At 51.5% G+C, this 27,150-nt stretch overlaps 1 protein-coding gene and 1 long non-coding RNA gene across 7 annotated transcripts in view; one reads left to right on the plus strand and one right to left on the minus strand.

The window, feature by feature from the left end:
* Positions 1-5,796: 5,796 nt before the first annotated feature.
* Positions 5,797-10,000, minus strand: LOC139177304 (uncharacterized). 2 transcript variants are annotated; one of them, XR_011561796.1, is made up of 4 exons: positions 9,680-10,000; positions 8,400-8,464; positions 7,964-8,042; positions 5,797-7,567 (listed from the first exon to the last, which is right to left on the minus strand). It is a non-coding gene; the product is annotated as an uncharacterized lncRNA (long non-coding RNA). The 2 variants fall into 2 exon arrangements; XR_011561795.1 differs by lacking the exon at positions 8,400-8,464 and having other exon boundaries at positions 9,680-9,961.
* The window catches only part of MYH14 (myosin heavy chain 14), a 78,870-nt gene continuing 61,608 nt past the window's right edge, over positions 9,889-27,150 (plus strand). The window contains exons 1-8 of one of the 5 annotated variants that reach the window (XM_070772171.1): positions 9,889-9,977; positions 15,098-15,508; positions 20,608-20,764; positions 22,273-22,300; positions 22,429-22,531; positions 23,224-23,247; positions 25,088-25,180; positions 25,564-25,627. In XM_070772171.1, coding sequence (XP_070628272.1) covers positions 15,101-15,508; positions 20,608-20,764; positions 22,273-22,300; positions 22,429-22,531; positions 23,224-23,247; positions 25,088-25,180; positions 25,564-25,627 — 877 coding nt within the window. In that variant the 5' untranslated portion in view covers positions 9,889-9,977; positions 15,098-15,100. Of the gene's footprint in view, positions 9,978-10,584; positions 11,582-12,033; positions 12,206-12,515; positions 12,658-15,097; positions 15,509-20,607; positions 20,765-22,272; positions 22,301-22,428; positions 22,532-23,223; positions 23,248-25,087; positions 25,181-25,563; positions 25,628-27,150 lie in introns of those variants that run through there. The other 4 variants (XM_070772170.1, XM_070772172.1, XM_070772168.1 and 1 more) reach the window with 4 other exon arrangements.

Here is a 27,150-nt window from a genome sequence, read left to right on the forward strand (position 1 = left end):
CTCTACATGTTCATAAGGAAGGAGGAAGAACGGCATTCGCTGGGTTTTCTTTTGTAAGGATGAAACCTGGAAAGTCACTGAAAGCTCCACCAGTTGGAGAGAAGTCAAAGGAATTAGACTGTGATTGTGGAATACGGCTGCTGCTGCTAAATTGCTTCAGTCGTGTCCGACTCTGTGCGACCCCATAGACGGCAGCCCACCAGGCTCCCCCGTCCCTGGGATTCTCCAGGCAAGAACACTGGAGTGGGGTTGCCATCGCCTTCTCCAATGTAGGAAAGTGAAAAGTGAAAGTGAAGTCGCTGAGTCTCGTCTGACTCTTAGCGACCCCATGGACTGTGGCCCACCAGGCTCCTCCATCCATGGGATTTTCCAGGCAAGAGTACTGGAGTGGGGTGCCATTGCCTTCTCTGTGTGGAATACTATGCAGGTGCAAAAAAGATTAAGGTGAAATGTAGGAGCATCAGGTCTCCCAAGACATATTATAAGCTAGAAAAATAAGTCACAGTTCAATATATCAAGTATAATTCAATTGCCTGAACATAAGAAATTAGTGGGAATATTTCCTTAAATACTTGTTTCTATGTATTCATTAGAGGTTGGCAAAATTTTTCTGTAAAGTCTCAAAGAGTAAATATTTTCGGCTTTGAACATCACACCATCTCTATCATAATTCAGCTCTGCCCTTGTAGTGTGAAAGTAGTCATAGATGATACACAAACCAATGTGTGCCAATAAAACTTTATTTACAGACACAGGCTGTAGACCCCCGATGTAAATAAATAGCACATGTTTTTAGAAGATTCCTCACCAAGATATTATCATGGGTACGTACAAAAGGGGAAGTGAGAAGGAAGGTGCTGGTCAAAGGAAATATTACCCTCTTATTTGAATTTTTTCCACCTTGTGTAATGAAAAATTTGAATTTGAAAGGGAAGAAATGCTTTAAAAGTAGCTTGGTGACCTTTCCTCCCCCCGGATTATAAGGTAATGGTCGTCGTTTTGCAAAATAGCAGCAGCCTGTAAAAATAACCAGGAACTAAAAGTTCCCCATCATCCCACCAGCTTGAACAGAATTTCTTTTTTATTTATTTATTTTGGTTTTGGTTGCCAGGGTCTTGGTTGCTGGGCACTGGTTATCTCTAGTTGTGGTGGGCAGGGGCTATTCTTTGTCACAGTGCTCAGGCTTCTCTTGTTGAGGGGCACAGGCTGTAGGGCATGCAGGCTTCGGGAGTTGCAGCACCTCAGCTCAGCAGTTGCAGTCTCGGGCTCTAGAGCGCTGGCTCAGTAATTGCAGTGCATGGGCTTAGCTGCCTGGAGACATACAGAATCTTCTTGGACCAGGGATTGAACCTGTGTCTCCCGCACTTGCAGATGGATTCTTATCCACTGTACTGCCAGGGAAGGCCAAGCAGAATTTCTTAAAGGATTTATTTCATTCATGCCATAGATATTTATGGAGCACTGAGTAGGTACAAGGAACTGTTCTATTTGCTGGGAGAGAGTTTTGAATAAAGCACAGCCCCCATCCTCTATATGGCTGAATATTCTGTGATCAAGGAGAGACAGACAGGAAATACCAAGCACGGTAAATAAGTAAATGACATAATATGCTGGACAGTTCAAAGCGCTACAGGAAAACAGACAGGAGAACAAGCGACTGGGGTCGGGGTGCCTGGGGGCTGGTTGCGATGGTAGAGATTGGTCAGAGAAGGCCTCATTGCCGAGGTGACGTTTGAGCAAAGACCTGAGTGAACAAAGGGAGAGAGTCATGGTGCTATCTGGGAGAGAGCTTTCCAGGCAGAGGGAGCAGCCCATGCAAAGGCCCTGAGGTGGGAGCATGAGTGTGTTCAAGGAATGGTGGGCAGGGTGGTATGGATGGAGTGGGTGATGGGGAAAGGGTGGGGGTTGAGACAGCAGGTCAGATCCAGAAGGGCTTGGGGCCCCAGTGAGGACTTTGCTTTTATTCTGAGTGAGATGGGAACCATAGGAAGACTTTGAGCAGAGGGATGTGAGCTGACTGAGGGTAATGGGCTGAGAGAGGCAACGAGCAGAAGCAGGGGGACCAGAGAGAAGGTGACTGCCATGGTCCAAGCAGGAGATCATGGTGGATGTGACCTGAGTGGTCACAGTGGGGTTGGGGCAACATGGGATCAGATCCTGGAGACTTTTTGAAAGTCAAGTTGACAATATGTGGGTTGGATGTTGGAGGTAAGGAGCAAATAGGAATCAAGGATGATGCCAGGCTCTTTGACCCAGGTATGACCAAGAACCACGTGCCATGAGATCACCTGGGAACTTATAGAAATGCAGGTGCCTGGGGCCCACTCAGGTCTACTTAACCAGCACCTCTAGGGTAGGGTGCAGGAACCCACTTTTTGAGTTAGTTCCTCGAGTGAAGGCTGGGGACTGCAGACCCCAAGGTAACCATGATGGCCCCTCTGGGGGTTCACTCAGGGACAGGACATCGGCTGGCTGAGCGGGTTCCCAGATTGGAGTCCTGCCCTGTCACTTCCTAGCTGTGCAGGCTGGGGTGACATCTCCCAGCCACAGATTTCTTCATCTGTGAGAGGGGACTGTGACAGCACCTGCCTCCTAGAGCTGATGTATGATTTGAGTGAGTTCCTGTGTATAAAATATTTAAACTGGTGTTGGCACACACGAGCTCCCAATAAAGGGCAGCTATAATTAGCACCCTCTTCCAAAGATGATAAAGACCAGGCGAAGAGCCAAACTGATCACCAAGAAGTCATGGTTTCCTGCAGACTCCAGTGAACCTGGCCCTGTGTCGACGAATACAGGGACAAGGTGCTAAGTTAGACCCTCTTCTCATCTTTCAGAGACCTCCGTCTGGTGGGCAAGGAAATGCTGGGCTCAAACAGGCAGGACCCAGGGAGGTCAGAGTATGTTAGAGGAGGGGCAGGGCTATGGGAGCCCAGAGTAGGAGCACGAACTGACAGTGATCTGACAGTGATGGGAAAAGAAGTATTCTAGGCAGATACAGTGCCCAGCAGGACAATGCTGTGGACATTTGTAAAGGTGGAGGTGCCAAGAATGTTCCAGCAAGTTCAAGGCTTAAAAGGAGCATGGCAGAATGGCTAAATGCGTAGACTCTGGAGTCAGACTGCCTGGGTTCAATTTCCAGCTCTGTCACTTTCTGGCTGTGTAATCTGGGACAAGTTGCTTTACCTCTCTGAGCCTACTACCCAAGCCTGTTGCTGCATAATGGAAAAAAAAAATTAGTGACTCAAAACAACACATATTTATTATTTTACAGTTTCAATGGGTCAGGAACCTCATAATATTACATAGTAAACTTTTTGTGGAGAATACACATCAGATATTACTGGGGGGTACATCTGGTTAGGGAAATGAGGTGGAGGATGCCTGTCTGTAAGCTATTCACAGACAGATTATTCCAGTTCAGTGTGATCAGAGCATCAACAGGAGAGCGAGCAAACTCCTGTGGGGCATAGGGTGGAGTGAGACCAGGAAGCCCTCAACACACTCTGAGCACAGAGCGGGCCTTGAGAAGTTGATCTGGAGTTCCCTGGGTGAAGAGATAGAGGGGCGTAACGAGTAGGAGGCACAGCATGTGCAAAGGTATGGAGGCATGAAAGATCATTTATCCATCCGTCCATCCATCCTTGCCTCCATTTGTCCAGCTTTTCCTCCATTTATGCAGTAAGTGATTATTCCAGCCATCTATCCACTTATTCATTGTGTATACTCTTCATCCATCCATCCATCTATCCATCCATCCATCCATCTGTTCAGTCATCTATGCCCGCATTCATCCACTTATTCCAGCAGTTACACATCCACTCATTCATGTATTTATTCATCAGTATCCAAAGTCAACGCAGCAGACCCTGGTTTGATTTCTGGGTCAGGAAGATCTGCTGGAGAAGGGATAGGCTACCCAGTCCTGTATTCTTGGGCTTCCCTGGTGGCTCAGCTGGTAAAGAATCCGCCTGCAATGTGGGAGATCTGGGTTCGATCCCTGGGTTGGGAAGATCCCCTGGAGAAGGGAAAGGCTACCCATTCCAGTATTCTGGCCTGGAGAATTCTACGGACTGTATAGCCCATGGGATCACAAAGAGTCGGACTTGACTGAATGACTTTCACTCATCTCAGAGATCCAAAGTCATATGATCTTTTCACTCCAAATGTCACCTCCTCAGGGAGCCTTCCCTGACTCTCTTTCTAAAGAACCCCCCGAGACCTTCCCTCTTTGACCCTCCACTTTGTACTTTTTCTTTGTAGCACTTACCCCAACTTGTCCCTGTGCTCTCTAATTATATGTCTGTTTGTTTGGTGTCTGTGTCCACCACCAGCACACATTCATTCATTCGGCAAGTATTTGTTGAGGATTGACTGAGTGCCAGGCTCTGTTGTAGGCACTGGGAAGACAGACAAAAATCCTCACCTGTGCAGAGCTGATGTTATAATGGGAGGCATTGGACAATAGGTAATAAGTGTACTAAGTAAATTACTGGCAAGTTGGAGAATGCTGAGTGCTGTGGACTTCCCAGGCGGCACTAGTGGTAAAGAACCTGCCTGCCAATGCAGGAGATGTAAGAGACAAGGGTTCAATCCCTGGATCAGGAAGATCCCCTGGAAGAGGGCATGGCAACCCACTCCACTATTCTTGCCTGGAGAATCCCATGGACAAAGAAGCCTGATGGGGTGACAAAGAGTCGGACATGACTGAAGCGACTTAGCCTGCACCCATGAGTGCTGTGGTCAAAGAAAACACAGAACCAGTGAGAGGTATTAGTGATCCAGAGGAGAGGTTGCTCAGATAAGTCGTCGTGGAGGAAGTGGGTCTCTGAGCAAAGACTGAAAGGAGATGAGGGAGCCAAGTGGTTTTCTAAGGGAATTGCATTCCAGGACAGAGAGAATGATGTGTACAGAAGTCCTAAGGCAGGGCTGAGCTTGGTGTGTTGGCGATTCATTGAGGAGGCCAGCGTGGCTGGAGCAAAGTAATCAAGGGGGAGAGGGAGGAAGCTGTGAGTAGAGAGGGGACAAGGGGGGCCAGATGGGGTAGGACCTTGCTTTAACTTTGAGACTGGAGTCAGGGGTGGACGCTGAGCAGAGGAGGGACAAGATCTAACTTAGGTGTGAACTGGTTCCCTCTGCCTGCCATGTAGGAGTAGATCGATGTGAGCTCTCTAAGGGCTGGAACTACATCTTTGTCCCTTCTGTCTCCTTGGCTTCTGGTACAAGGGTCTGCAAACTATGGCCCACAGGCTAAATCCTCGGATTTTCTGTTTGTATAAATAAAGTTTTATTGAAACAAACCCACACCCATTTGTTTACATATTATCTATGGCTGCTTTCCTGCTAAATAGAATAGTTACAGCAGAGACCATCTGGCTCTCAAACCTGAAAATATTTACTGTTTTGCCTTTTACAGAAAAACTGTGCTGACCCCTGGTCAGGAACAAGGCCTGGCACATAGTAGGCACTCAGTAAATATTTGTTGTCACATAACTGAGCCGGTCTCTCATCTGTGACCCACACGAGGCTGCCAGCTTGCTCTTGTCTCAGAGCCAGTTCCAGTCACATGTGGGAAAACAACAGCCCAGGGACCAAAAATAAAATACTGGAACCATTCACATCTCTGCCACGGAGGAACTGCTCAGGCAGGAATATAGTCAGGACCCACAGAGAAACTCAGCATACTCTTCGTCCTTTTATTTTTCTTCATTAAGACTCGGGGCTCCTTTACCCCTGCCAGGCGTGGAAACTGCTCCCCCCATTTTTTTCTCACTTAAAAAAATCCCCCAAACCCTCTTCCATAGAGAAGCCCCCCCTCCCTGACTTTCCTGTCTCCTCTCCTGTCAACTCCAACGTTTTGTTTTTGTACATGACTTAGGTCCCAGCTGTTTTTTTTTTTTTTTTTTCCCATGCTTCCGATGCCCATTACTCAGATTCTGCATAATGAGGCAGTTATGAGTTAAGAATAATGGGGCTGTGCCAGCTGGCAGAATATCTCTGGGAACTGAGAAAGCTCCCACACTCCAATTTCCTTTTCTTCTTACACACATCGATCACAGTATTCTATCTGTCCTCACTTTCCAAGTTTCTCCTTTACTGCAGTTTGTCCTGTACCCTCAGGATCCACAGAGCAATCAGAGCCAGTCCCTGAGAGCTGGGAACTCACAGTTTAATGGAGACAGTCCCAGTGCTGGGGGTGAAGAGATGGATGCACGCTGGGATGCATCCACCCACCATCCATGGTGGGGATGACTTGACTGTCAAGGGAATGAGTTTGAAGTTTTATGCTGAGGACCCTCTCTGGCAGACTTGGATGGAGGCCAGATGGAGGGCTCTGAGGGAGCAGGGTGCCTCCTTCTGACCTGGTGTACATTCTGGTGATTTCACATAGGTATCTACACCCTAGACACTGGGGCCAGATTGCTTGGGTTCAAATCCAGAGGCTCTCATGCTTTCTAACTATGTAGTCTTGGGTAGGTTTCCCTCAGTGTCCTTACTGTAAAATGGGTATGACTAATACCTACCACTTAGAGTTATTGGGAGGATCATGGGATTAATACATACAAAGAACCTGGAACTGTGCCTGGCACACAATTGTTGTTGTTTAGTCGCTAAGTCGTGTCCCATACTTTCATGAACCCATGAACTATATATAGCCCACCAGGCTCCTCTCTCCATGGGCTCTTCTGTCCATGGGATTTCCCAGGCAAGAATACTGGAGTGGGTTGCCATTTCCTTCTCCAGGAGATCTTCCCAAGCCCTGGATCGAACCCACATCTCCTACACTGAAGGCAGATTCTTTACCGCTGAGCCACCAGGGAAGCCCACCCGGCGCAGAGTAGGCACTCAGTAAATATCAGCAACTATTAAAAGTGCTTAGCAACAGGCATCCTATTATCATTTAGTGATGTCATCAATTATCCTATAGATTGAGCAGAAAGAACGACATCTTCAGTTTAGACCCTGGGTGGAATGATGACATCACCAGTTACCAGGTAGAAAATGGTTAGAATGTACTCGCCAGAGGTTTCATTCCCACTTGAATTTCTGTTGTGTCCCAGTCCACACTCTTCTCTGGGGCACATGGGATTATCACCTATTTGCGTCTCAGTTTTCTATCAATCAAACGCAGATAATAAAAGTATCAGTCTCCTAGGATTGTTGAGAGAATCCAATGAGTTAGATACAGACAAAGGCCACAGTGTCCCGCGCACAGCTGGCACTCAATCAACAGCAGCTCCTGTTAGTCTCATGGCAAGAGGACTCCATGGTGGACACGCTGGCTAGGGTAACAGGTGCTCTCCTCTGTCTCTGGGAGTCTTGGCTAAGAGCACAGACCCACTGCAGTCTGAGCCCAGATCTGCCTTCAAAGGCAGCCAGGAGACCCTGGGCACGTTGCAGGCCTGAAAGTGGGAATAATGACAGTGCCAGCTTACAGGACTGGCATGAGGAGGCATCAACATGATGACGACCATGCTCCCAGCACTCAGCCTTCGTACACGTGAACCGTATAATCACTGAGGATGTCCTTGCAAAGGTCCTCCCCTCCTTGGAACCGTTTGCCCACCTGCAAAGAAATGGGCAGCGACTGTGGCAATCTCAAAGCTTCTTGCCTATAAGGACTCACCTTTGCTATCGCTGAGTGTAGGTGTTGGGAGATGGATGCTCCCACCCGTGTCTGCCCTCAGCCCAGCTCCAGCTCTTTCCTTCTGTCTCCTCACTCCCCATCTCTTAACCGTCAACTTTCCCCTTTCTCTGGCTTCTTTCCCTTGTTCTAGACTTTTTCTTTCTCTCTTGTTTCTCTCCTGCATGCTATCAGAAGACTGTTTGTAGAGCAATAAATAGTGATAGCAATCATAATTTGTGTATTTAATCTTTCCCCCATACTAGGACAGCTCTTTGCATGTATTAACTCATTTAATTCACACAAAGACTTGTTACTGTTGGTTCAACAAACACTTACGGAGTGCCTCCTGTGTGCCAGACCCTGAGAATCCAGCTCGGAGCAAAAGAAAGATCCTCGCCCTCGTGGGACTCACGTTCTAGTGGAGAGACAGAAGATAAAAAGGTAAACAAACAAACAAAAAACACCTCTTCTAGTGCTATGGGGGAAAAAAGCCAAGGAAGTCAAGGGAAGAAAGTGAAATGTTTTCTATAGAATGGTTGGGAAAGGCCTTCTGGAGGAGGTGTGTGCTTCCCTGGTGACTCAGATGGTAAAGAATTCTCCTGCAATGCAGGAGCCACGTGTTCCATCCCTGGGTCGGGAAGATCCCTTGGCAAAAGGAATGGCAACCCACTCCAGTATTCTTGCCTGGAGAATCCCATAGGCAGAGGAACCTGGTGGGCTACAGTCCATGGGGTTGCAAAGAGGCAGACACGACTGAGCAACTATCACTTACACTTTTCTGGAGGAGGTGACATTGGATCTGACCTGATGATGTGAGGTGGGGCAGCCATGCAAAATCTGTGGGAAGAAACAGCCAGTGCAAAGGCCCTGAGGCAGAACCATGCCTCGGGAGTGTTTGAGGAGTTGAGGAACAGCCGGAAAGCCTGTATCACTGGAGCTGAATGAAGGAGAGTTGATCTCACACAGGGGCCCCCTGGGACCACATCATGCAGGGTCTTGTGGGTCACAATGAGGACTTTGGTTTTTACTCTGACAAGGAGCCATGAAAGGTTCTGAGATGAGGAGGGGTGCAGTCTGGACAAAGTTTGACAGGATCCCATTGGCAATAGGCTGTGGGGGGAGGGGTGGTGAAGGTGGGGGCAGAGGGGCCATCCTCTCCATTTGACGGACGCAGAAATAATGTCAAAATGTCAAAAAAAGGCCAGCAACAGGTTCAAGCCCCCACAGCTGTTGAGCAGTGGAGACAGGTTGGCAGGCTGTCTGGGACTTGAGTCCTGTGTAGTCCAGCCTCCCCTCCCCCTTCTCAAGCCTAGCTGCTCACCCTTCCTGAAGTCTCAGTGTACACCTGTAAAATTGGGACACAGGTCAGAGACCAGTGGTGCACGGCTCACCAGCAACATGCTAGCTCCAGAAGTGGGCACCACCTCAGGGTTCAGAGGAGCCTTCACTTTGTGACCTTGGGAAGGTGCCTACCTCTCTCCTGAGCCTCTGTTTTCCCATCTATAATTTGGGAAGCATTAACCAACGTCTGGGTGTAGCCTGGTGGTTAAAAGCGCAAGTTCTAGCGTCAGATTTGGCAGGATCCGAGTCCTTGGTCTGCCGCTTGCCAGCTCTATGACTTCCAGCAGTTAGACATCCTCTTTCTAAGCTTCGGTTTACCTCATCTGGAAGATGAAGATCTTAACAGCACTAATTCCAAGGGGGTAGTTGTAAGGATTAAATGAGATCATGCAGGTAAAGCGCTTAGCACAGCTCCTGGCATACATCAGGCACTCAATAAATGATCATTATTATTATTACTGACAGTAATGCCCACACCTCTGGGTGGGTGAGAGCCTGGAGAGTGCCTGGTGGTACGCGGTCGGCGTTTGACAAAAGTGAATTCTCTCGCCCTTCTCTCATGCCTGCCGGCTCCCGGGGGACCCAGGCATTCCGGCCTCCGGCCGCCCCCCCAACGCCGACCCTTACAAAGGCCCTCATTCATGTCTGGTGCACAAAGCGGCTCATTCACCCTGGTCCCTTGGGCTTCCCGCCCCTGGCCGCCCCTTGTACCTCGCCATTGGTTGGACCCCCTGCCTGTCAGGCTTCGGGTCTTGCCTGCTGCCGTGCCGCCTAGCTCCACGCTCCAGAGCCGTTCTTTTCCCACGGCTGGCACACTCCGGCAACTTCTGATTGGCCCCTCCCGCCAGCCGCTCCTCTTGATTGGCGGGTGCGCACCCTGTGGGCGAGTCCATAGCTTGTCGCAGCAGGCGCCGATTGGCCCCTGTTGCGCTTGTGTGGGCGGGGCTTTCTTGGCTGACCCGCCCCTCCTTCTCCCCAGGCCGAAGCCTCGGGACGGCCCTGGAAGCCGGTGAGTGCCCGGGGCCCGCTGCCCGCCTGAGGCGGCGGGGAGTGGAACTGGGTCCCGGGAGGCTGGAGCTCCGAGGTTGCGGTCGGGGCTCCGGAGGCCGGCGCGAACTGCGGGGAAGGGGCGGTGACGTGGACACTCACCTTGCGCTCAGCCGGACGGCAGCTGGGGGCCTGGGGACGGGGTGGGGCGGGGCGTCTCCACTCGCCCCCACAACTCGAGTTCCTCCTCTAGGAGAGGCCGGGTTGGGGTCCTCGCTGGAGGCCCCAGGCCTGTTTCGCAGATGGGGAAACTGAGGCTCGCTTTGGGACATTGGGCGCTTTAATACTGAGTCATTGCCTTCAATTCCCCGCACTCGATGACTGTGTCTCTGTCTTCACGTGTAAAAATTGCGGACCGGAGACAGGGATCATCGTGACTGGCAGAGCAGAGGGGTGGGGAAAGACATCTTTGAGCCCCCGCGATGTACTTGGGCACTTTTATTTTTATAACTAAATAATTAACTTTATATTAACCCGAGATGGGTTATATTGCACCCATTTAACAGAGAAAGAAAAACAGGCCGCACAGAGGCGGTGACTGCAGGGCGACAGGGCCGAGAATAACACTTCGAAGACCGACTGTGTGCTGGGTTCCTTAACGTTTTTAATCCAACAGAAGTCCGCTAAGGAAGGCTGTAGTTCCTAAGAAGTAAATGGGGAAGGAGGTTGAGAGTTACCACTTGGGAAGAGGAAATAGAAATCTTTGAGGACCTACTACGCATTCCACCCAAATCCCCTCTTTAGAAAATGGCCTGGGCTTGAACCCCAGCCCTCCTTCTTACTGGCTGTGTGACCTTGAGCCGGTTACTTACTTCACGTCTCCATGCCTCAGTTTCTCCAGGGAAATGGAGATGCTGATTGTCCTTATCTCACTGGTTTTGAGATCATTCTATGAGTTTGGTCCACTGTTCTAAAAGCCGGAAAACCCTCGGCCCATAGTAGGTGCACTTAGTTACCATTATTTAGTCCTCAGTTCAGAGAACTGAAGCTCCAGACTCTAGAAAATCATGTTCTCGTCTTCTTCGGTATGTCTCGAGCTCCCTGTGAATTGTACGGCCCCGTTTCCAGGGTTGAGGAAACTAAAGTTCTGCGAGATTAAATGATGTCTCCGGGCATTACTTGTTTAAACGCTGGGCTGGGCACTTTCTCCCACATGGGTTTATTCATTTCATTGGCCTCCATTCGCGAAGAGGAAAGCCAAAGCCCAGAAAGCTTGAGCGGGATTCGAACCTCCAGAGTCCTCAGCCCTCTCCGCTGCGGGTCCTTGACCTTTGCTCGCCCAAAGGAGGAGGGGCCCTGGCGCCGCCTCCGCCCACCTGGCAACAGGCTCATCCCCGCCTCTCCCCATCCCCCTGTCTAGGGCCTTGCAACCCCGGGATCCGCCCCCTTCCCCAGCCGGGCAGGTGCTAGGTGACATCAGAGCCGGGCTCCCTCCCGGTGACGCGACGTGGCCCCGCCCCGCGCTGGACCGCGGAGGTAGCCGCACCTGGGAGCTCTGAAGAGGCCGGGGGATTCCTGGGCCCCCTCCCCAGCTTCCCGCTTCCTGTACCAGCCGGCGCCCTCCAGGTAGCCCCCAGGGTCCGCGGGGTGAGGCACTTGGGTCTTAGGGAGATGGGGGTTGCGCGCTGGGATTCCGGGATGTGAGGAGGGGGCCCCGGGGCCGGGAACCCCAGGTCTGATTAAGGACGGCTCTGGGAGGCTGGGCTCATGGGTCTCGAGGGAGGAAGGCGCTGGGACCAGGACTCCCCTGAGAGCTGGAATGTGTACATCTTGAGGGAAGAGGGGGCTGGGAGCCTGGACTCCTGGGTCTGAGGGAGGAGGGGTTGAGTGCCCAGATTTCTGAGTCTGGAGGCAGAGAGGACCCTTGGATCCTAGCACTAGACTGAGGTCAGAGGGCTGGATGCCAAGGGCCCCAACCCCTGCCCCAGGGGCGGATCCCTGGCTCCTTCCTTTCCAGCCAGCAGTCCCTGCCCCTCCCAGGCAGGTGCTTTCACCTGCACTGGTGACAGAAATGAGTCCTGGCAGAGGTGTTCCTGCTGGTTAAGGAGGGCAGGGCTGCCAGAGGGCCAGGCCACCCCATCAGAGCTGTTCTCAGCTCTCAGAAGTTGGTCCCAGGCGTCTTCACCTCTAGCCTCTTCACCTCTAGCCTCTTTGCCTCTAGCCTCTTCGCCTCTAGCGGGCTGCAGTGAGGTAAGGGGGCTGGAATTCACAGGTCCAAGGGAGGAGAGGTCTGAGGGTTCCTGAAAATGTAGGCTGCCGGGGGCCCAGACTCCTGAGTCTGGAGGAGGAGGGGCTGGGGGCCTGGACTCCTGGGTCCAAGGGAGGAGGGACCTGGGGCTCAGACTCTTGGCTCTAGTGAAGGGAGGCACAGGGCTGGGTGATTGCAAAAAACTCCCAAACCCTTCCTGGTCAAAGGCCGTGAGCTGGAGAGGAAGTGGGTGGGGTGAGGGTAAGGGTAAAGTCCCAGGGATGGGACTTGGCTCTGAAGGGATGAGGGCCACTTAGGAGGCCTGGTCAGTCTGGGCGACCTGGGGCCTGGGACATGGAGAGAGATATGGCATTGGATGGCGGGAGACGCCCGCTGTTTGAATGCAGGGGCCTTGGGTTTGAGGCCAGAGAGCAGCAGGACCAAATGTCATAGGGTGAGGGTGAGGGCCTGGGGCCGCTGGTGGTGGGGAGAGTGCCTGGGGGTAAGAAGGGTGTGTGCCTGGAGCTGAGTGTCCAGGTAAGGGAAAGACAAGGGCCTGCTGGGATCAGATCCAGAGATGTCCAAGAAGAGCTGGGTGTTTGGAGGGACATCTCCAGAGATATGTTGGAGTTGGGGGCTGGGGGTCCTGGAGGGCAGAGGCAGAAGCACCAAGGTGGGGGAGACAGAGCACTGGGGGGTCCTGTGACTGGTGTGTGGGCAGCGATGTGGCCATCTGAGGCCGTGGGAGACAACAGAGTCCAGCTTCTTCAGGGGCAGGGCACGGTGAGGGACAGGGGGCATAGTTTTCCTCAAGGGTGCTTAAACTACTCTGGGATTGCCAAGCTCTGTTCCCTGCTGGTCTGCAGCCCCTTTAAGGGCAGGAAGGGGGTCTAGCACAGGCTGGCTCAGATCTCAAAGCTCATCTTGGGTTGTGACTGTTTGAGACGTGTCTGAGACCCCAGATCAGGTGCTCCTCGAAGCAGGGCCTCGTCTGACTCATATCTGGATCCCCAGACTCACTCTGGGCAGAGCTCAGAACTTAAGAAAACTTCAGGGAATGTTGAGTGAATGCAGAAGTTAATGAATGGGGCCAGCCCATGGTAAAGAGAAGGATTTCAGGTTGCAGGGAAGAAAGCCACTGCTAACCAAGTGATGAAATTCAGGTCTGTTCTGGAGTGACCTAGAGGTGGTCAGGGAACCTGAGTTACAGAAATCAGGTTGACACTGTTCTAGGGCTTACATCTATGAGGTCAAGGTCCTCAGCGTGACCCAGTCTGACCCCCTTTGTCCGTAATCTTTCCTTACCTACCACCCGTTCTCCCTGGATCACCTGGCTCCAGCTACACTGGCAGCTCATAGTGCCACATAGACATAGAGGCACATGCCTGCCCCAGGGCCTTTGTACAGGCTGTTCTCCCAGCCTGAAATGCTTTTTTGTCTGACATTCCCATGGCCTGTTCCCTTCATCTCCCTCAGGTCTTTATTCAGATGCCACATCAGAGAGGCTTTCCTTGGCCACCCCAATTAAAACTTCAATGGCCCTCAACCCTAACAGTCCCTGTTCTCTGCTTCATTCTCCCCCTTGGCATGTATCATCATTTAACATACGGTATAATTTACTTATTTATCTTTGAATCTGTCTCCTGGGATTAGAGCAGCACTAACTCACAGAAACACAATGCAAGCCAAATGTGTAATTTAAATTTTTCTAGCCACATTAAAAAATAAAGATATAAAAAGGAACAAGTGACGTAAGTGCTGATGATGTATTTTTTTAATCCAATATGTTACCAAATGTAAGAAACACGAATGAGCTTTTTGTTGTGCTGTCTTTGAAACTGGGTGTGTGTCTTATGGTCAGAACCCATCTCAGTGTGGATTCTCCATTTCAACTCTCCAGTAGCCTCACATGGCCATGGCTCCTATGATAGCCAGATCAGGGCTAGAATGTAAACACCTTAGGAAGGCAGGAATCTTTTTCTGGCTTGTTCTTTGCCATATGGCTGACACCTTGAACAGTAGCATAGACTGGCTTATTAAAGAATTATTTTTAGAAAATGTATTTTATTGAAATATAGTTGATCTACAATGTTGTGTTAATTTCTTCTGTATAGCAAAGTGATTCAGTTATACATATATATTCTTTTCCATTATGGTTTATCACTGTACATTGAATAGAGTTCCCTGGGCTCAACAGTAGGACCTTGCTGTTTATCCATTCTATCTCTAATAGTTGGCATCTGCTAATCCCAAACTTCCAGTCCTTGTCTCCCTCATCCCCCACTCCTTGGCCCGAGCAAGTCTATTCTCTATGTCTGTAGGTCTGTTTCTCATTCCTAGATAAGTATATTTGTTACATATTTTAGATTCCACATGTAAGTTGTATCATATGGTATTTGTCTTCCTCTGACAATTCATTTAATATGATAACCCCTAGGTCCATCCATGTTGCTGCAAACAGCATTACTTCATTCTGTTGTTTGAATGGCTGAGTAGCATTCCATTGTATATATGTGCCACATCTTTATCCATTCATCTGTCAATGGACATTCAAGGTTGTTATTCAAGAATTATTGAATTGGGAATTCGCTGGCGGTTTAGTGCTTAGGACTCCCAGCTTTCAGTGCCAGTGGCCCCTGTTCAGTCCCTGGTGGGGAAATTGAGATCCCAGAAGCCTGGTGGTCCAGCCACACACACACACACACACACACACACGAATTATTGAATGAGTGGATAGAGAGGTGGATGGTAGAATGGGTAAAAAAAGGTCTGTGAACCCGTTTTGCAGAAGTGTAAATTGAGGTTTGGTGGGGAAGGCAGTGGCGACTGTCAGGGGAATCTGGGGTGGGGATGGAAACCCTCCTTGACCCCGGTGCTCTGCTCTCTCCCTGCAGACCATGGCAGCAGTGACCGTGTCGGTGCCTGGGCGGAAGGCGCCCCCCAGGCCGGGCCCGGTGCCCGAGGCCGCCCAGCCGTTCCTGTTCGCACCTCGCGGGCCGGGCGTGGGCAGCGGGCCCGGGGGCTCGGGCACGTCCCCGCAGGTGGAGTGGACGGCACGGCGCCTGGTGTGGGTGCCGTCGGAGCTACACGGCTTCGAGGCGGCGGCACTGCGGCACGAGGGCGACGAGGAGGCCGAGGTGGAGCTGGCGGAGAGCGGCCGGCGGCTGCGGCTGCCGCGCGACCAGATCCAGCGCATGAACCCGCCCAAGTTCAGCAAGGCCGAGGACATGGCCGAGCTGACCTGCCTCAACGAGGCCTCCGTGCTGCACAACCTCCGCGAGCGCTACTACTCCGGCCTCATCTACGTGAGTGGCCTCCTTCCCCGGGAGGGCCTTGCCTGGGGGGTGGGGCGGCTGGGTGTCAGCACCCCAGCTGGAACCGACGTGAGGCTGTTTCTAATTCTCCCCTCAGGTCGGATAACAGTGCCCACCCTTAGTTGCCAAGTGATAAATTATTGGATTACCAGGACTGCCTCAGACCCCATTGCAGGCGTCTCATATTATACAGTGCTGCTGCGGCTAAGTCGCTTCAGTCGTGTCCGACTCTGTGCGACCCCATAGACCGCAGCCCACCAGGCTCCCCCGTCCCTGAGATAATCCAGGCAAGAACACTGGAGTGGGTTGCCCTTTCCTTCTCCAATGCATGAAAGTGAAAAGTGAAAAGGAAGTCGCTCAGTCGTGTCCAACTCTTCGCGACCCCATGGACTGCAGCCTACCAGGCTCCTCTGTCCATGGGATTTTCTAGGCAAAAGTACTGGAGTAGGGTGGATGCTCCTTTATTGGGCTTCCCCTGTGGCTCAGTGGTAAAGAATCCGCCTGCAATGCAGGAGCCCCAGAAGAAGCGGGTTCGATCCCTGGGTAGGGAAGTTTCCCTGGAGAAGGAAATGACAACCCACTCCAGTGTTTTTGCCTGGAGAATCCCAGGGGCGGGGGAGCCTGGTGGGCTGACGTCTATGGGGTCACACAGAGTCGGACACGACTGAATCGACTTAGCAGCAGCAGCAGCAGGATTAAGACAGGACCGGTCATAGTGGAGAAGGCAATGGCAACCCACTCCAGTACTCTTGCCTGGAAAATCCCATGGACGGAGGAGCCTGGTGGGCTGCCGTCCACGGGGTCGCACAGGGTCGGACACGACTGAAGCGACTTAGCAGCAGCAGCAGGTCACAGTGAGATTGACTGTGCCCTAGTCACTGTTAACCTTTCAATGTCTCACGTTGTTTAATCTTAACAGCAAGCAGGTGGAGTAGGGCAGTGGTTCTTAGCTCTGCCTTCTTGTTATAGTCAGCTGGGGAATTTTACAAAATGCCAGCACTGGAGCCCTGCCCCACCCCATTTGAATCAGACTCTCTGGGGGGTGTGACATGGACACTGGCATTTTTAATAAGCTTCCAGGGTGGTTCTAATGGGCAGCCAGAGTGTCGTTCAGAGCAAACAGGATTAGAGATGTTGACAAGGAATGTCGACAATAATAATGAGAAATAATGATCATGGGTGGCTAGCAAATATTTATCGAGCACTTAATGATGTGCCAAGTACTGTTCTAAGTGCTGCGTGTGGGTTATCAGCTCACTTCTGGGCTGGGGACTTGTCCTTATCGCCTGATGTTTCAGGAATGTTAAGTGACTTGGGTCCCAGGTCACATGGACGTGAAGGATTTGAACCCAGGCAGCTGGCCGCAGAGTCACGCTCTGAATACCAGCTTAGAGGGCTGGAGTCTCACTGCCTTGCTCATTGAAACTGGCCCATCAAGAATAGATGCAAAATATCTCCCTAAGACCCTAAAAGGAAAAGTGCTGGTTTTATGTGTTATAAAAACTGCAAAACTTTCATGAAAGTAATAAAAAAACACGTCACTAAATGATGAGATGTATCAAAAAAATAAAAATAAATAACCTGGCCTCAATGTCCACCCCGTTAAGGGTCATAAGCACAAGATAAGGGTATTTTTATGAATTCTGACTCCTGTTTGGGGGAGAGACTGAGGCCGTGAGAGGGGCCGGTGGCTTGCTCAGGGCCCCTCAGCTTTTGGTGGCAGAGGTGGGATTTGACCTCAGGATTATCTGGCCCTGGATTGAGGTGACACCTTCTGCAGCCTATGTGGGGCCCTTAGGATTCCTCACTTCCTTTGTGAGCCATGGGAGCTCTGTGAGCCTCTGTCCAGGCCACTGCCCTGGACCTCATCAAAGTCAGGGGATCAGAGAGGCACCCAAAACCCTGAGCCACCCCTTTCCTGTTAGTAAACACTCTGAACCCTCACAGCAATGTTGTAGGGTATCTCCTATCATCCCCATTCTGTCGGTGGGGACACTGAGCCTCAGAGAGGGGCCAAGACTTAGGCCACGCCCCACCAGCTACCAACCAGCTTAACCAGTATTTGAACCTAGGCCTTCTGACTCTAGACCCCCCATTCTATCCACAGCAGTGGGAAGAGTGTTGGGAAAGTTCAGGGGGGGAAATGGTGAGGCCTGAGTGAAGGCTGTGTGTGGTCTGAGAGTCAGAGAATTGGGACCTGACAAATGAAAGTGAGATGGAAGTTTCCGGAAGCCCAGACAGGAAGGAAATTCGGCCTTAACAATAATCATTAGTACTCAGGGAGTGCCTGCTTTCTCCGTGAGGTGCTATTCTAAACTTCATTTCAGTATGATCTTGTTGACCCCCTCACCACATAAGGCTGTGAGGTAGGGGTCATCACCTCCTTTGCCCACGGCTTGGAGAGGAAAAGACATTGGCCCAGGAGTAGTTAACAGCTAATGTATTAGGCGTGCATAGGGACTTCCCTGTGGTCTAGTGGTTAAGACTCCACACTTCCACTGCAGGGGGTGCGGGTTTGAGCCCTGTCCAGGGAACTAAGATCCTGCATGCTTTGAGATGTGACATGATTGAGTAAATAAATAAAAAATAAGCACACACAGGGTTCCAAGGCTCACGCTCAGCTCGGTACTCGCAACATGAACTTGTGGGTAGCTCCCTGAAGCCCTCTGTAGAAGCACTGTTCCCATGTCTGTGTGATGAAAAGGGGACCCGGGAAAGTTAAGGAGTGTGCTCAAGCCACCCAGCTAGAAGATTTGATTCAAGCTCCACCTGGCTTGTCCTTGGGCTGTGCTTAGTAAATACTAACTGGCCAAAGGGAAAGACAGTGCCTTCCAGTGGATGGTGTCCAGGATTCCAGAAACCAGATCCTGTTGCTCATAGGCTATTTGGCCTGATGTGGTCCCTTCCCTGAGATGCCCAGGGCAGAAGGGGACCCCATCTGCTGGACGCTGGCTGTGCCCTCTGCTCCGGGAGGCACCTGAAGATGCTTGACATCATGTCACTCTCAGAATCCTTCTAGATGGTGGAGGTTCAGAGCTCCATTTCTCCAGAGCTGAAAACTTGGGCTTGGAGAGGGCAAACACCTGGAGTCCAGTCACACAGGCTAGATACGTGGGATGACACAGCATCCGAGTCTGAGTCTTAGCTCCCGGGTGGGCTGGGAACCTGAGTGTGTCTCAGCGCCAAGACTGGAGCACCTTTTATCGCCCCGCCTTGGGCTGTCTGGTTTTTATTTTCTGTCTTCCTTAATCCCTACTGCCTCGGTAATGAGCTGGGGAGGGTTTCTCAGGGAGGAAACCGAGACTGAGGGGAGAGTCACTGGGCTGCGGAGGGGCGGTGGCAGCGGGGAGTTGGACCTGGCGGGTCCGCCTTCAGAGTCCTGCCCCAGGCCCTTCCAGCCAGGCTTCTGCAGCTGTGTGCCGGCCACTCAGGTGGCCCCGGCCCTCTCTAGGCGCACCGGCCTCAGCCCCTTTCCCCCTGGCCTTGGCAGCCAGCTCAGGTTCCCTCTAGGGTGTTGCCCTGGCTATAAGGTATGGCTGGCAGGAGGGGGCTGGGACGGGGATGGGGTGCAGGAGGGGGCTCCTCAGCCAGCCAGAAGTGGGGGCCAAGGCGCCAGCAGCCATGAGATACCCTCCCTGGGAATGTGGTCTGGCTGCCCCGCCCTTTGAGAGCTCTGGGGAGCTGCTGGCAGGGCGGGCAGACACCCAGCAAACCGGTTGTTCTGCTCCGGGCTGGCCACCCACTCTCCCATCCTTAAAAGCTTGGCACCGGGCAGCCTGCGGTGGCCACACCCTCACTCTGCTTGAGAAGCTCAAGTTGTCTGGGAGCTTAAAGCAGTTCTGCTGTCAATCGACAAGTAAATAGCTGGTCATTTAACTCGCTAAGTAGCTAACTAGCTGCCTAAGTAGCTAGTTGGTTTCATAGTTAACTAGCTGAGACCCTGGGGCTTCCCCAGTGGCTCAGTGGTAAAGAATCTGCCTGCCAGTGCAGGAGATATGGATTCGATCCCTGGGTCCAGAAGATCCCCTGGAGAAGGAAATGGCAACCCACTCCAGTATTCTTGCCTGGGAAATCCCGTGGACAGAGGAGCCTGGCAGTCCATGAGGTCGCAAAGAGTCGGACATGACTGAGCAACTAAACAGCAGCTGAGCCCCTAAGCAACTCTCTGGCTTTATTAGCTAGCTTGACCCAGCTAAGTTAACTAGTTAGCTCTCTGGATTGTGTTAGCTAGGTGGTCAGCTAGTTCTCTAGCCGGTCTAACTGCCTTGATCCCTCCTGTCTCTCGTCTACCTGAGGCTCCGTTAGAGCTGGAACAGTGCTTAAATGATTACCAGGTCCTGAACTCAGGCCCAAAGGGTGTGTGGACAAATTCAGGGCATCCATGCAAAAAAAAAAAAACTTGGATGCAAAAAAAAAAAAATTACATCTTTATTTTCACGCATCTCAAACCTGAAATTTAGCATGTCCTCCAATAAGAGGGAACCACCAAAACTGTCATGTACGCAGGTCCTGTGAGTCTGTTATCAACAGAAACCGCAGACATGTTCCCGTCAAGTTTCAGCGGCTGCAGATACAGGAAGCACTCTTCCAGAAATATTCTGTGTGTATTCAAGCAGATTCAGAAAAGTGTTCTTCTTGCAAAGTTCTTACCTTGTTTCTTATGTTGTTTTGGAGATAGTTCTCTGTCTGTAGAGGCCAGAAACCTCATAGGAATTCATTGCATGACCATGCATCCAGATCGTTTCCGGTCCTTCGTTATTTTAAAAGAATGATGCTACAGATGAACTTGCACTTGGTCCTTTCATGGTGTGAGTCCAAGCAGTGACAGGGGTACAAAGCCTCCATTCTCTCCCCTTGTGAATCCTCATTCATACAGCACCTTTGTGCAGTTTGGAAAGCTTCTTTTCAACCATCAGCCTGAAACCATAACAAATGCTTAAATCTACATTGTCATTGTGCGAATGGCAGTCCCTTTGCCGGATGTCATTGTGCAGTGCACAACCTGCCCAGCTGTACATGGCAACTCCGTGCTGCCCCTGGGTCACAGGCAGGTAGCTAGCTGAGGCCCTCTCCCTTCTTGCCCATTGCAGACGTACTCCGGCCTTTTCTGTGTGGTCATCAACCCATACAAGCAGCTGCCCATCTACACGGAGGCCATCGTGGAGATGTACCGGGGCAAGAAGCGCCACGAAGTGCCGCCCCACGTGTACGCAGTGACCGAGGGAGCCTACCGAAGCATGCTCCAGGGTGAGTGTGGGGTAGGGGCTGCTGGAGGTGCCTCTTCAATGGGGACTAGGCTGGGGGTCAGGATTAGATGTCAGCTCAAGGATTTCAGACTCTGCAAGGCTTCTTTGTGGGGCAGGAGGGAACACAAATGGAGGGCCGAGTGGGCAAGGCTCTGAGTTCCACCAGACAGGTCCCTTTTCATCTGTCTCCTTGTTTACCCCTCCCTGCAACAGGCATCACTTGGAAGCTCATTGGTTCCAGGCTTCTATAAAAATTCCTCTTGAAACAGTGTCTCTTAAGAGCGTTCATTCATTCAACATTTATGTTGCTGACACGATCTATGTTGTTGTGAGTGAATGCCACCCCTTAGAGAATGGGCAGCATGGGCTCGCTGTGTACAGCTGGGCAGGTTGTGCGTTGTATAAGGATGTCCATCAGAGGGGTGCCATTTACTCCATGACAATTGATTACTCGGGGCAAAATTCCATAATTCCATGTGGTACATGTAATACACTCATTATCTATTTATTGTAGGTCATCTATTTTAATAAATACTTGTATATATTAAAAAACATATTAAACATTTTAAAGTTTGTATCTTTCTATCATGACATTAATAGTAGGCAGCATATAAGCTGTATTTTCAAAGCAGTGGTTCCCAGAGTGTAGTCCTCTCATCATTAGCCTCAGCATCACTTAGGAACTTGTTTGAAATGTCAACTCAGCCTTTACTCTTGACCTGCAGAGTCAGAAAGCCTAGGGAGAGCCATGAACCTTGCCACTTCCCACTGTCCTTGGTGTCTAACACTTAGTAGCTGGTCTGTGTGCATTTATTGAAGGGATGGCTCAGATGGTAAAGAATCTGGCTGCAATGAGGGAGACCCAGGTTCAATCCCTGGGTCAGAAAGACCCCCTGGAGGAGGGCATGGCAACCCACTCCAGTATTCTTGCTTGGAGAATTGCATGGATAGAGGAGCCTGGGGGGGCTATAGTCCATGGAGTCACAAAGAGTTGGACACGGCTGAATGACTAACAGCAACTTGTCAGACCCAGGATGAGCGGAGGAGGAGATAGTAGGGACCGAGCTGTGCTCTCTGCCCTCAGGGCAGACGACCCCCAGTGGGCCATCAGTCACCATCACTACATTCTGTGGCCTGTTTGCTATTACAGGCTGAGCCTGGGGTCTAGGATCTCACTCTCACATCTTTGAATGTCATCATTCAGCCCGAGGCAGCACATAGTAGGGGCTCAAATTGAAGTTTGTTGAGTGAATTACATTCTGTTTGGTTGGAGTTTGTTGTCTTCATTTTACAGGTTAGGACACACTGAGGCTCAGGGAGGGACAGCTGCTTTCCCAGAGTCATACAGCCAAAAGAGGCTGAGTCAGGATCAGGTATTAGAATCTAGGAAGATCATATGTCAAAAACCCAGCTTTTCCTTAGCCCTTGGGAAGGATTTTGAAAATAGGGTGGCCAGCATCTCGCTGGAAAAACCCTCCCAGGTGACCCGTCCCCCTCTGTCCCCTACAGATCGTGAGGACCAGTCCATTCTCTGCACGTGAGTAATCCTGAAGGACTTCCTGGAGGAAGTGGGATCCCAGCTGGGCATGGCTCTGCTTGGAATGGACGGGGCTTACCTGGTGACTTGGGCTGACCCTTTTTGCTTCCTTTTGTGCCCCTCCTTAGTGGGGAGTCCGGGGCCGGGAAGACAGAAAACACCAAGAAAGTCATCCAGTACCTTGCCCACGTGGCATCATCACCAAAGGGCCGGAAGGAGCCTGGTGTCCCGGTAAGTGACCTGCCTTGGGACGTACTCTGGAGCCTGCCACCAGATGCTCCCTCCCTCTCAGGCTCTGCTTCCCCTCCTAAGTAACTCCCCACCTCTCCCATGGAAGAACACAGTCACAGGCCTTCTCCTGGCTGCCTCTGCCCCACCCCCACCCCTGAATCCCTACTATGTGCCTGATATATATAGTGCTGGGAGCCGAGGCAGGATGGACATAAAAATTGCAACAGCCAGTCCTTCGCCTCATTGACCCTTGGAACAGTGCCTCTGGCACATAGTAGGAGCTTACATCCCAGAGCACCCACTATGTGTCTGGCCTGTTTAGGTACCTGCAGTGCCCAGGTTTGCTTTGTAAGTGAGCGTTTATATATAGCCCTAGTCCTTTGACTTATATTACTGTAACGCCCCAGTGAGGTGGGTGTGGTTTAAAGATGGGAAAGCAAAGTCACACCTGGGGTGGGTCGGCTGTCCAAGGTTACACGCCCAGGAAGGGCTAGCCCAGATTCAAACCCCAGGTGATGGGGCCGCCGCCCACTCCCCACCCCCAGGCACCCCGCTCCACAGGCCAGTTTCCCCAGCCCCTTGTCTCTCTATCCCACCCCCTGCCCCCTCCCCCAACCTCGTTCACCTGTGTGTCTGTCCATGTTCCATGTGCCGTGTCCTGGTCCGTGTCTCGTGTCCTGTGACTTCCTCAGGCCTCCGCCAGCACCGTGTCTTATGTGAGTAGCAGGGAATCACCTCGAGTCCTGCCACCCCTAATACCACCCGGGTCACCCCAACCCACAGTCTTCCTGGCAGACAGGTCCCAAGGCACTGACGGTCACCCCTGCCTGGAGGCCACATTGTCACTTTTGATGGCCCTACTATGTGCACAGCAGGCGCCACACTGTCATTTCATGCAACCCTACAGTGGGCACATACCCAGGGCCCCCCACTGTTGCTTATGGCAGCCCAACTGTGTAGTGAAGGACAGGGAAGCCTGGTGTGCTGCAGTTCATGGGGTTGCAGAGTCAGACACAACTTAGCGATTGAACAACTGTGTGCACACAGCCAGGGCCATTTCGTGTGGTCCTGTGGTGCATGTGCAGACCCTACCACATAGCTGTGTATATTAGCCCTACTCTATCTGTGCAGAGCAGCCACAGATCCCAGGGGGAAGCAACCCAGAGCCTATAACTACCATTTATTGTTGATCTGCTAAATGTATGTAGGCAGAGCCCACAGACACCACGCTATCACACAGCCCAGGGACCCACAGGGCCATTCATGGTAGGCAGGCCTACTCTGTGCCCCCAGCTCAGGCTGGTGTCTGAGGGCTCACAGGGCATTTAAAGAAACAGTCGGGATCTTTGAGAGCCTGGTTAGGAAAGAGGAGAAGAGGGTTGTCATGTATTGAGCACCTACTGTGTTCCTGGCTCTGACACCCAAGTGGCTGTAGGGAAGCTCAGAATAAGATCTCTAGCCATGGGGGCCCGAGGAGGGATAAATTGGCAGTAGGTGATTAACAGATGCGTACTACCATGTATAAAATAAATAAATAACAGGGATTTACTATATACCCGGGAAACAGTTGAATTTCCCTGGAGTCTCAGACAGTAAAGAACCTGCCTGCAATGTGGGAGATCCGGCTTCAATCCCTGGTTCAGAAAGATCCCCTGAGGAAATGGCAACCCACTCCAGTATTCTTGCCTGGAGAGTTCCATGGACAGAGGAGCCTTGCCAGCTGCAGTCCACAGGGTTGCAGAGTTGGACACAACTGCACAACTAGCACTTTCATAGGAAACAGTAGTCAATATTTTGTAAGTTTTAAGGGAAAAGAATCAGAAAAAAAGAATATATGTATATCCAAATCACATTGCTGTACGCTTGAAACTAACTCAATATTGCAAATCAACTATACTTCAATTTTTTAAAACTGCTGTCTTAAAAAAAAAAAAGTCCCCACTCAAGGATTAGCCTGACTGGGGAAGGAAACTACCATTTCTTGAATGTGTACTCTGTGTCAAACAGTTTGAGGAACTCTACATAGATGGTATAGATTTTTCTTTAGGTCCACAGGGGATACATGAGTATGCATTCACTGCAACAACAACAAACAAACCAGGCAAAATGAAATTCCTCTTTCCTTCTCTCAGTCCTCTTTCCTTGGAGTGGCTTACTCTGTTGATATTTTGGTATGTATCCTTGCAGACCTTTCTCTAAACGTCTACAAACATGTATCTATACGTATAGATATGGGAGTCTTGTTCTGTGGTGTTGTTTTCTCGGTTCATTTTTTTATTATTATTATGAATAGGATCACATTGTAGGTGTTGTCCTGAGACTTGCTTTTTTGGTTTTGTTTCCGCTGGACAATGGATCTTAGAGAAGTTTCCTCATTCACTTCACAACAGACTGAAGGGCAAGCCCAGATCCGGGAAAGCTGGCACACGCCCAGATAGACACACAAAGGCCCCTCACACACAGACACTCAGCCAGACCCCCCACCCCAGCGGGGCCAGTGCCCTCACCCCCACCCCCGACCCCGCCACTGACAAGCCATCCCCCGACGTCCTGCAGGGTGAGCTGGAGCGGCAGCTTCTTCAGGCTAACCCGGTCCTGGAGGCCTTTGGCAACGCCAAGACGGTGAAGAATGACAACTCCTCCCGCTTCGTGAGTGCTGGGGGAGGGCAGGGCCTGGGCTCGAGTTAATGAACCTGGAACTGGAAGAAAGGTTGCGGGGAGACAGGACGTATGGGTCCGTGAGGGGGGAGGTACCTGGGATCCATGGCTCCTGGGCCTGAAGGATGAAGGGGAACTGGGGACCTGGGTCCTAAGGAAAGAAGTCAGAGGTGCGTGGACCTTGAATTCTCCCCGGGAGGCGCCGCTCCCCACCGCATCCCGGCCCCAGCTGGAACCTCATGATCGGAAGGGGTTCAGATTGGAGGGAGATAGTCAAGAGACAGGCTGACTCTCGGAGGGGTGAGTGTGGGTTGGGGGTGCTCCCCAGGCCCTCAGGACCCTCGGCTAAGCCCCTCCACCCGCCTCCCTTGCAGGGCAAATTCATCCGCATCAACTTCGACGTTGCCGGGTATATCGTGGGCGCCAACATCGAGACCTGTATCCTCTCACTGTCCAGAGGGGGCGCCCGGGGGCGGGGAAGAGCGGTAGCGGCCATAAAGGGCGGCCCTCGGGGTCTCACCGCGTATAGGAAACAGGGGTCCACACTCGCCCGGAACCCTGGCTCCCTGCTGCCCACCCTGTGCCTCCGTTTCCCGCTCTGCCGAAGGAGAGGGACGCTAGAACCTCAGGAAGGGGCAGGCGCAGCGTCTCCACGTTGCGGGGAGGATGGCGGGGCCTCTCGTAGCCTTTAAGAGAACGCCCTCCCAACCTCGCCACGGGGCGGAGGGTACGGGAGCACAGAGAAACGATGCAGCGAAAGCGGAAGGCGTGTGGGGGCCAGAGCCCTGGCCCCGTGGAGTCACGTGGGACGTGCTTAATCCCAAGGTGTTACAACACGTGTGATGAGTGCATCAGAGACTCCGCACTGGAAGTTTTTATTGGGGGCTGGTCACATAGGCACCGCCTGCCCAGCGCGTACCCAAATTTCAGAGTCCGGGAAGGAAAACAGATGTTCAGCAGAAAGCATTTGGTTTACACAGTTGAGGTGCAGGGAGCCCGTGTTATCAGCCTCCTGAAGTTCAGATTCCCAGACACCAGCCAAAGACGGGCCTCGCAAGCCTGCTGACTCCCGCCAAGCTGTGTCCAACTTTCCCCACCGGTGGCAAAAACGCTCCCTAGAACTCTCATGGACGGAGGAGCCTGGTAGGCTGCAGTCCATGGGGTCACTAAGGGTCGGACATGACTGAGCGACTTCACTTTCACTTTTCACTTTCATGCATTGGAGAAGGAAATAGCAACCCACTCCAGTGTTCTTGCCTGGAGAATCCCAGGGATGGGGAAGCCTGGTGGGCTACCGTCTATGGGGTCGCACAGAGTCGGACACAGACTGAAGCGATTTAGCAGCAGCAGCAGCAGAAATTTACAAGATAGAACCCAGAAGGCCCAGGAGTGCAAAACTTAAGAGAACAAGGGAAAACATCACACTGACCCTGGGTTCGAATCCTGGCTTTGAGGCTGGGGGCCCTTAAGCCTGTGATTTGACCTCTCTGGGCCTCAGTTTCCCCATCTGTAGAAGGGGGGAAATCTAAAAGCTACCCTTGAAGGGTCTGAAGGACAATGTGAGGTACATTCTTAGCACAGCTCCTCCCTGATGGTCCAGAGGTTAGGGCTCCCATGTTCCCCATGCAGAGGCCCCGGATTCGATCCTGGTCAGTGGAACTAGATCCTGCGTGCTGCAACTAAGACCCGGTGCAGCCAAATATATATATATATATATATATATATATATATATATATATTTAAGTTTATTTTTAAAAAGGAAGACTGAACTACCTGAGACTTCCCTGGTGGGTGGTCCAGGTTAGGACTTGGTGCTTTCACTGTCAAGGGCTTGGGTTCAATCCCTGGTCTGGGAATTAAAATCCCACAAGCCGCTGCAAGGATGGGCCAAAAGAAAAAAAAAAAAGAATGAGCTATCATTATTAGAAATGAATGATGAAGTTAGCACTGTCCTTATAATG

Source organism: Bos indicus, chromosome 18 (assembly GCF_029378745.1).
Source record: "Bos indicus isolate NIAB-ARS_2022 breed Sahiwal x Tharparkar chromosome 18, NIAB-ARS_B.indTharparkar_mat_pri_1.0, whole genome shotgun sequence".
NCBI lineage: Eukaryota > Metazoa > Chordata > Mammalia > Artiodactyla > Bovidae > Bos > Bos indicus.